Source organism: Pezoporus occidentalis, unplaced genomic scaffold, assembly GCF_034315485.1.
Source record: "Pezoporus occidentalis ecotype Australia unplaced genomic scaffold, CSIRO_AGI_Poc_V1 ctg343, whole genome shotgun sequence".
NCBI lineage: Eukaryota > Metazoa > Chordata > Aves > Psittaciformes > Psittacidae > Pezoporus > Pezoporus occidentalis.
The window spans coordinates 101,413-110,414 of NW_026915408.1; the positions used below are offsets into that span (position 1 = coordinate 101,413).

General features: G+C 53.4%; 2 protein-coding genes across 3 annotated transcripts in view; one reads left to right on the plus strand and one right to left on the minus strand.

The window, feature by feature from the left end:
- The window catches only part of SUPT6H (SPT6 homolog, histone chaperone and transcription elongation factor), a 28,293-nt gene extending 21,224 nt beyond the window's left edge, over positions 1 to 7,069 (minus strand). The window contains exons 1-4 of one of the 2 annotated variants that reach the window (XM_062629877.1): positions 6,967 to 7,069; positions 946 to 1,087; positions 331 to 486; positions 85 to 155 (exon numbers count right to left, since the gene is read on the minus strand). In XM_062629877.1, the coding sequence (XP_062485861.1) occupies positions 85 to 155; positions 331 to 486; positions 946 to 1,054 (336 nt within the window). In that variant the 5' untranslated portion in view covers positions 1,055 to 1,087; positions 6,967 to 7,069. Of the gene's footprint in view, positions 1 to 84; positions 156 to 330; positions 487 to 945; positions 1,249 to 6,966 lie in introns of those variants that run through there. The other variant, XM_062629876.1, reaches the window with a different exon arrangement.
- SDF2 (stromal cell derived factor 2) lies at positions 7,062 to 8,608 on the plus strand. Its single transcript, XM_062629878.1, has 3 exons — positions 7,062 to 7,288; positions 7,369 to 7,565; positions 8,174 to 8,608. Exons 1-3 carry the CDS (start codon positions 7,099 to 7,101, stop codon positions 8,459 to 8,461), a joined length of 675 nt encoding a protein of 224 aa, XP_062485862.1. The 5' UTR covers positions 7,062 to 7,098; the 3' UTR covers positions 8,462 to 8,608.
- The last annotated feature ends 394 nt before the right edge of the window (positions 8,609 to 9,002 follow it).

A 9,002-nucleotide genomic window follows, 5' to 3' on the forward strand; every position in this document is an offset into this window, starting at 1 on the left:
GACAGAGACACCTCTTGCTCACTCCAAGCTCCTTCATGCTAAGAGCCACCACCCCATTAACAGCAGCATGGGAACACAACTCACTCTTTTGACTTTAACGCCCAAGTTCTCTTCAATGAGATCAAAATCATCATCCTCCAGGCGGTCGTCAAAAGCTAAGAGAAGAAAGCAGAGAAGAGTTACACTCTACTAACCTGGGAATGGACCAACAGTACGAAGGGTACAGGTCATCCAGCCCCTGCAGACACCCAGGGCAGAGGGAGAGCTCTGCTCTCTGGCAGGACAGTGTGACAGCATTGCACTGTGACCTGATATGAACACAAAACTTACTGCGCTTTCTCTTTTTGTGGCCAACATCATCTTCAGAGTCTCCAGAGTCACTGGCTTCTTCCTCCTCTTCTTCTTCCTCATCGTCATCATCATTAATGAATCCTTTCAGGTTCCCCTGCTCATCCTGATCATCAAGATTCTCCTCCTCCTCCTCATCTGGTGTGAAGAGCAGCAAGTGTTAAACATGCACTCACTGGCTATCTGCCAAGACTCCTTCACACTATCCACACAGAGAGTTTAAAGTGAACACTTCTACTGACACAGAACCCAGCAGCTGCTCTTGTCACAACCCCACTTCTTGACTCGTGATTTCATGCTCTTGCTGCAGATGGAACAGGTGGAGTGGTCACACTGGACAACCCTCTGCTTCTACTGTTTGCTACCAAACAGTGTGCCTGCAAGTGCTACGGGGGTGAAGCAGCGTATTTTCTGTTGCCAAGTATAAAACCACCTAAGCACTTGAAGGAAAGGAGGCACTTAAACAGCTGAGATGATCGACTACAGATGGCCATGCTATTATAGCACAGTTAATGCTCCATCTGCAGTCATGATGTAAAACAGAGCAGTGAGGCACCCAGACAACTCAGCAAACTCAGAACTGACAGGCAGACTCACCATCCTCATCCTCCTCCACAAACTTCTTGGTTACTCTGGGCACAACCTCCCCATCTTGATTGTACTCTTCCTCTGACTCCTCTGCTTCACTTTCTACGAAGTCAGACATGGTTGCAGGCTCTCACACACGGCTCCAGTGCAACTGGGGGAAGAGGAAACATCCATCACATCAGCTGAGCGAGCAAAACACAAGCACTTCCTCCTACAGGGTTTTGGAGAGAAGTCAGCTAAGGCAAGAGGGCTTGAAATTATCTATCAAGGCCTTGAATTACCCAGGGTCCACCTTGCCTGGACATCCCTGTCATGAGAGATTAGGCAAGCAAAGCCAGTGGCCAAATGCTGCCAGCTCCTGTCAACCCATGTCTCAGCAAGCAGGACAGGACCTCTCACAGCAGCATTCACTGCACAGCTGAGCTCTGGGCTGAGGCTGAACCAGCACATGCAGCCAAAGCCCTTCATCCCATCCGTACCCTCCCACACAGCCAGGAAAGCTGCCACTGACACTGCACGGCGTTGGGCACACTGTCCAACCCATTAGGATGTTAATGTGAGTAATCCTCACGCAGTTAATGAAGCCAGGGTGAAGTTGAGAAGGGCCTTGACTGAGTTGGAGGATGTTAGCAAGGCTCTGTGGAGCCCCATGGAGCAAACAAGGGGCTTGTCCAACGCCACTGGCCCACACAGCCAGAGCCAGGGGGCTCTCCCAGAGATAAATAAATGAGACCACAGATATGGGGTGTTTTGTATCCCCAGAACCTTTTGTTTGATGTTTTTCCCCAACTAGGGTTTCTGGAAGCAGTATAAATCCAGTCTGGTACAAAGGAAAGTCTGTGTCCATAAAGACACGGCTCAAGTTCTGCCTCTCTGAGCTTCCGCTTCTTGTGGTTACAAAGCCTGCTGTCATTTCCAAACTTTCCAAAGGAATTTCTGGGTTCCTTTTTACATACACCAAAACAAGAGCAGCTCACACTGCCAGCTATGAGAAAAAACCCCAAATTAATCCCTCAAATGGGTGTGAAGATGAAAACTCCTGCCCAGGAAGAACCACCAGGCTTTGGGAAGGTACAAAAAGCAGCTCAGAGGAAGTGTCAGATCTAAAGCCAAACCCTTCATGTGAAATTACATCTGATGTAATTTAACACACAAAAAAAGAAAGGAAAAAAGATGAGAACTCCATAGGCCAGAGAACGATACTTAAGCAAACATGCTTCCAAATGTTCCTTAATCATTTCCCACTGCAAACAAACAGCTGAAGGAAATTGGTCCTGTATGGAACAACCTGATCAAGGCTTTGCCACGACACTTCTTGTGTGCAGGACTTCTTGTTCCACCCTGAGACCCACACATCTGGTGCACAAATACAACTTAGGGAAAACCAGGGACTTATTCCTCGCTTAAAGAAAAGCAACAAAAAGGTGCAAGGCTGAGCCTGGATAACCTTTGAAGTCCTAAAGTACCAGGAGCTCCAAAGGAGCGTGTCAGCCGTATCTCATTGAGGAAAACCCACAACAAAGACAAAGGGAAAGACCTCTGCCAAGTTTCAGACACGAGCAGACAGCAGCTTGTACTCCTTGGCTGTGGATTACGTGGTTGTGGCCAACATCTATCTATTTGCCACGCTCCAGACAGGGAGACACTGCAGCAGGCCAACGCTACTGCTCTGCACCCAAACAGCATGAGTACGTGCGTGTGTACGTACAGGGTGATGCCTGTCCTCAAGAGGACGCTGCAGAATCCACACAGGTGTATTGAGGGATCCCCCTCAGGAATAACTGCTCAGAGGGCAGTACAGATGCTGGTTAAACCCTGAAGCAAACACCACTGATGAACAGTGTAGCTATATACAGCAAAGGAACAGGAACTGTTATGTTCGCCAGCCTGTGTATGAATATCATGTCAACCTCACATTTTCTCACCAATTCTTCTACAGATATCCATCAGGGTGTATTAACATACATAACAGGCTAAGTGGCTGTTCCTAGAACATTTCCAAGTTTAATAACCTCATCTCTCTCCTGCCCATGCTCAACACGCAAATCCAGGATGAAAGAACCCCCCTCATCACAGCACCACAGACAATTTCACTGTTCTCCGCCACTTCACCCACAATTCCAACCTTTTTTTGTCATCACCTCTTCTACCACCTCCTGGCAATTTCATTTCATGTCAAATCAAATTTGTCTGGACATAGGGAATGACTAGGACTTAGGAAACCCATCTCATTTAATGACGCAGCTGAGCAGGTTCCACACAAGCCAACCACCCACAAAACCGGGTGCTTTTGGCTCCAGTGAGATCCAGCTCGGGACAGCAGGGATGTCACTTAGCACAGCAAATGGAAGGGTAGCTATTACCAAGGAGATGTCGAATCAGATACGGACTAAAGGTGCCTCTCCCACCCTGAGTGCCAGAGAGGCCTTCATTTGAAATAAAACAGGACAGGAAGGTGGCAGAGACAGAGCGGGTGGAATCACAGAGCTCAGACCAGCACTGCTGCCTGGTCTGGGTCACACAGAGAGAGCCCCACTCCAGCAACATCACTTGTGTGTCACACAGAAGGGTTTAAAGATTCCATCGGATAAGCATTGGGCCAGCTCAGCTGTATCATGCTATGGGCCTTCCCTCAGAGCAGCACAGCAGCATCCCTGCTCCTGCAACACTGCAGCAGAGGAGCAAGTACTAAATTGCACTAGAGCACCAAAACCACAGGGAGCCCATGCCTAATCCTGCCCGCTTACCTGTGCACAAGCAAACAGGTTCCTACAGGTGATATATATGTACAGCTTTAGCCAGAGACACACTCCAGCCACTAGACACTGACCAAGATGGACCAAAGACAACAGCAATGCTGTGACAGCACCAGAGCAGGCAGTGAGGGCAGGAAGGGTGCCCCCACATTGAACACAGCCTCTCCCACTCAACATCAACACCAGAGCAGCTCAGGGCTGAGCAACTACGCAACCGCTGCTTTCACCCAGCAGTGTCTGCATTTTGTCTGGCTCAAAGGCCCAGTGGCAGTTGTCCAGAGTCCACAGGCTCCTTTTAACTGGGATGACCCCGAGTGGACAACTCTCTTTGCTGTTAATACCAAGACTGCAGACATCAGGTCAGCAGGACCAGGGTAGACATCAGCCACAGGCACTGTGGGCTGCCTCCCTGGTTAGGCCAGGCAGCGCCTTCAGAACAAGGGTTGCTTTGTAATGAACTGGAAACCAGACCTGTAAAGCCATGGCCATGCATCCAGATAGCTGCTGGCTGCTCAGGACTGCAAACCATGGCAGTGCTGGAGGCAGGAGCACTTAATTCAGCAAAACTTAATTCATTAGGTTTAGAAACGGAGGTACACTGCGAGCACCTGCAGAATATCAGTGTTATGGAAAAACCTCCTGCTCCATGCCACATAGCGTGGTCCTCTGGCAAGGCAGGGACATTATCATGTGCAGGATGGCATCAAGAACAGCTGTTACAACCAAGAATAACCAAGGAGCATCCTCACAGCAAGATACATTGATTATTCTTCAGCAATCAACCTCAGGACATCAATGTTGATGCCCAAAACAGAAGAACCAAGTGCTAATCTAGGCTTTACTACAGCACGGGTGCTGAAGAGAAGCAAGTTCTTGGCTTCTCCCCATTCTTTTTGTGAGAAATAACATCAAGGCCCTGATCCAAGCTAACACTGGTTTTGTGAGGGGTATTTTTGGGTGGGAGATGGTTTGGGCAGGGACTGTTTTAACCTCTGCCATGTCACGATTCAACTCACAGTCCACTTAAGGTCACACAGGTCCATTGCCAAAGCCACCACTGAACAGTTTTGCTTAGTTCTTAGTCTACCTTTGAAAAGTTAAGACTAAAAAAGTTACCCCTCTACTCTGCTCTCGTGAGACCTCACCTCGAGTATTGTGAGCAGTTCTGGTGTCCTCAGCATAAAAAGGACATGGAGCTGTTGGAACAAGCCCAGAGGAGGCCACGAGGATGATCAGGGGCCTGGAGCACCTCCCATATGAAGACAAGCTGAGGAAGTCGGGGCTGTTCAGCCTGGAGAAGAGAAGGCTGCATGGAGACCTCAGAGCAGCCTTCCAGTATCTGAAGGGGGCCTATAGGGATGCTGGGGAGGGACTCTTCATTAGGGACTGTAGTGACAGGACAAGGGGTAACGGGTTCAAACTTAAACAGGGGAAGTTTAGATTGGATATAAGGAGGAAATTCTTTCCTGTTAGGGTGGTGAGGCACTGGAATGGGTTGCCCAGGGAGGTTGTGAATGCTCCATCCCTGGCAGTGTTCAAGGCCAGGCTGGATGAAGTTTTGGGTGAGATGGTTTAGTGCGAGGTGTCCCTGCCCATGGCAGGGGGGTTGGAACTGGCTGATCTTAAGGCCCTTTCCAACCCTAACTGTTCTGTGATTCTATGATTCTAAGTTCAGCTGGAGAGGATTCAGAAAGCTCCATGAGAATAAGAGGCTGGAAACTTGACTCAGTTCAAACACTGGCCTAAGGAAGGCAAATCTATTTATTTGGCCTATTAAATGCCCATGACATTGATTTTAGCTTGGCCTAAGTACATCCACAGCAGTAAAAGACTATGACAAGAGGGAGTGTAGGGGTGAAATGATGACTAGAGAGCAAGAGGCTGCAACAGGGAAAGCCCAAGCAGTGCAGCTCTGGAACTTCCCACACCTACTTTTGTTAGTTTTTAATGCTCCCCATTGGTCCCGCTGCCTCAATGCTACTGGGTGGCAGCACATCCTCTGCCACAGTTTAATAACACGGTGTGTGAAAAAGCACTTCCTCCTGTTTATTTTAGCCCTGCTGCATCAGAATTTCCTGTAAGAAACTGAAAACTCATCTTTCCTCCTCACTGCACGGGACTTCACACACCTGATTTGTATCCCACGTCAGCAAGTTCTCCCCTAAGGTAAGGAAGGGAAAGCTTCCCTTGCCCCAAACCTGCTCATCCACGCTGCTCCTGCCCCTTTTCCACTGCTCCTCTTTCAAGATGGGCAAACCAGAACCACCAGCAAGAGCCAGGGCACAAACTGCCAAGGCTTTATACAGCAACATAATGTCTTCTGTTCTGCTTTTGCTCCTTTAAAGCAATTCCAACATCTCCTCATTAGGCTACAGAGGGGTGATGGATGCATTAAAACAAAGTGCTGAGACACCATCAGCTCTTTCCTGCATAGTAAAAGCTGATGCAGAGTCAGTCTCTGCAGTGCTTGTGACCTTCCTTACACATGTAGTATGTCATTTACCACACCTCAACCACTCCACATTACCTGTCCTCTGCAGGTAATCACAACCTAAATAATTTAGGACTAACTTTTCCTTCTCCACAGCACCATACTCAGGAAAATAAAGCAGGGAGATGCCGGCGGAACTCCACAACAACCTCACCCCGTTGTGGCACCACTCCTTCATCCCTACCTTTTTGTTTTTTGCCACCTTTTGGCCATTGAGCCCCAAAAGGGTCTTCCCAAGCTGCTGCCCCATGGATTTTCATGGGAGACCCTATCACAAATTGCTAAACCGAACGGAACGCTCCGGGAATCACACCTGAGGAGCGGGGCGATGCGAACCCAGCTGTAACAGAGCTCACACCTTGTTCAGTCCTCCGGGGATCACAACCACGCTCCCCGTGCCCACCCCTCACCCCTACCAGCGCTCCCCACCGTGTCACCGCTACCCCACGGCCCCTCCGGCGGGCGGGAGCTGCGGTCCCGGTCAGCAGCTTCCTCACCCGGGCCGCCTGCCCCCGCTTCACCTCCCCGAAGCCCCATCTCCATCACGGGTACTCCAAGAGCCGCCGGGAGCACAGCGCCCGCCGTAGGCCCCCCATAGGCCTGCACCGGAGCCGCCCCAGCGCGGCGCAGGAGGCCTCGGAGCCGCCCCAGGCCCGGCGCGGCCGCGCTGTTCCCCTGGCAACGGCTCCCCACGGGCCCTCCGCGGGGTGACCCGAACCCCAGCGCCGCCGCCAGCACCCGCCCTGCCCGGGGCGGCGCCGGTCCCGCCCGGTGCGGCCTTACCCGAGCGCTGAGGGGAAAATGGAGGCCTCGGCGGCTGCGGCGGCGACGACAGCGAGCGAGGGGAGGCGGAGCAGGCGAGCGGCGACCTCCGGGCGGGCGTGAGCGGCGCTCACTTCCTCTTCCGGCGGAGGGATGGGGGGGGCCGCGGCGGGGAGGCCGCGGGTGCTCGCCCGGGTGCTTGTGCTGGCGCTGGGCGTTGCTGTGCGCACCGGGACCGGAACCGGAACCGGAACCGGGGTCGTCACCTGCGGCTCCGTGGTGAAGCTGCTCAACGTGCGGCACAACGTCCGCCTGCACTCGCATGATGTGCGCTACGGATCCGGTAACCGGACACTCCTCCCTTTCCCCCCTTCCGCCCCGTTCCGAGCCGGCCCTGACCGCGGTTCTTCGGCCCGGCCGCAGGCAGCGGGCAGCAGTCGGTGACCGGGGTGTCGGCGGCGGACGATGGGAACAGTTACTGGCGGGTGCGGGCCCGCACGGCGGGGGTCTGCGAGCGCGGCGCGCCGGTGCGGTGCGGACAGAGCATCCGGCTCACGCACCTGGGCACCGGCCGCAACCTCCACAGCCACCACTTCGCATCCCCGCTGTCCGGGAACCAGGTACCAGGGAGAGCGGCCGCACCGGGGGGCACCGTGTCCAACGGGAGCAGGTCCTTTCCCTGCGCACTGCCGGGTCCCCTTTGTCCCCACCAGATCCGCCTTGCTCTCCAGTACACGCTGGGTTCTCCATGTCCCTGCCAAGTCCCCCTCGTCCTTACAGCCCCATCTCATTCCCCAGTCCCCACCAGGTTCTCCATGTCTCTGTCAGGTCCTGTCTGTCCTACTTGTCCCCACCAGCTCCATCTTGCTTCCAAACCAGGTTCCCCATGTCCCTGCCAGCACTTCCTTGTTCCCTGGTCCTGACTGTGCTCCCTTTGTCCCTACCAGTCCCACCTTGCTCCCCACTCCTGACTCCATCCCCCTTGCCCCCCACATCCCCACCAGTGCTCCCTTATTCCCTGGTCCCAGCTGGATCCTTCCCAGTTCCACCTTGTTCTCAGGTCCTTGAGATGGGCTCCTGTTCCGTCCCCAACACCCCAGTCCCAACCACACCCTCCATGTCCCAACAAGGTCCCCTCAGCCCCCTCCTCACTCTGTGGGTGACCTCAGCACCCCCGAGTCCCCCCTTGCCTCATCCCACCCCCAAAATAAGCTCTTTTGGACCACAGGAGGTGAGCGCGTTCGGGGAGGACGGTGAGGGTGATTACCTGGACGACTGGACAGTGGTGTGCACTGGGACCTACTGGTCACGGGACAGCGAGGTTCGCTTCCAGCACACCTCCACCGACGTCTTCCTCTCGGTGACGGGGGAGCAGTACGGGCGCCCCATCCACGGGCAGAAGGAGGTGCACGGCATGGCTGCCTCCAGCCAGAATAACTACTGGAAGGTGATGGAGGGCATCTTCATGCAGCCCAGTGATGTCTTCAAAGCGGAGCAGTACCACGCTGAGTTGTGATGGACACAGACTGCCTTCTGGGTGCTGCCCTGAGGTGGTTTGGGCCGCTCAGACAAGGGGATGGCCCCTGTTCTCATTGGGGTTTGGTGCCTTCCAGGACACAGGGCCCCAATTTTAACACGAAGCACATCCCAGACACAAAGCAGATCCCAGTGTCCTGAATTCAATGTGGAGCAGATCCTGGTGTCCCAAATCTGACACGAAGCAGGTCCAACATCCAGATCTGACCCAAAGCAGAGCCCAAGATCCAACACGAAGCAGGTCCTCACATCCTAAATTCAGCCCAGAGCAGATCCTATCTCTAGTCCTGACCCACAGTTGACTCCAGCATCCAAGACCCAGCACAAACAGGTCTCCATGTCCCAAATCCAGCATAAAGCAGATCCCACCATCCAGACCTGACCTCAAGCAGATCCCCACGCCCCAAATCCAACACAAACCAAATCCCAACATCCAGCCCTGACCCAAAGCTGAGCCCAGCATCCAACCCCCGTCACGAACCAGCTCCGCACATCTCACGTCCAGCACAAACCAGCTCCCT

Coding starts and splice junctions, on each gene's coding strand:
- SDF2 (XM_062629878.1), top strand. CDS start 7,099: ATGGGGGGGGCCGCGGCGGGGAGGCCGCGGGTGCTCGCCCGGGTGCTT. Junction 7,289..7,368: donor TGATGTGCGCTACGGATCCG/GTAACCGGACAC, acceptor GCCCGGCCGCAG/GCAGCGGGCAGCAGTCGGTG. Junction 7,566..8,173: donor CCCCGCTGTCCGGGAACCAG/GTACCAGGGAGA, acceptor TTTGGACCACAG/GAGGTGAGCGCGTTCGGGGA.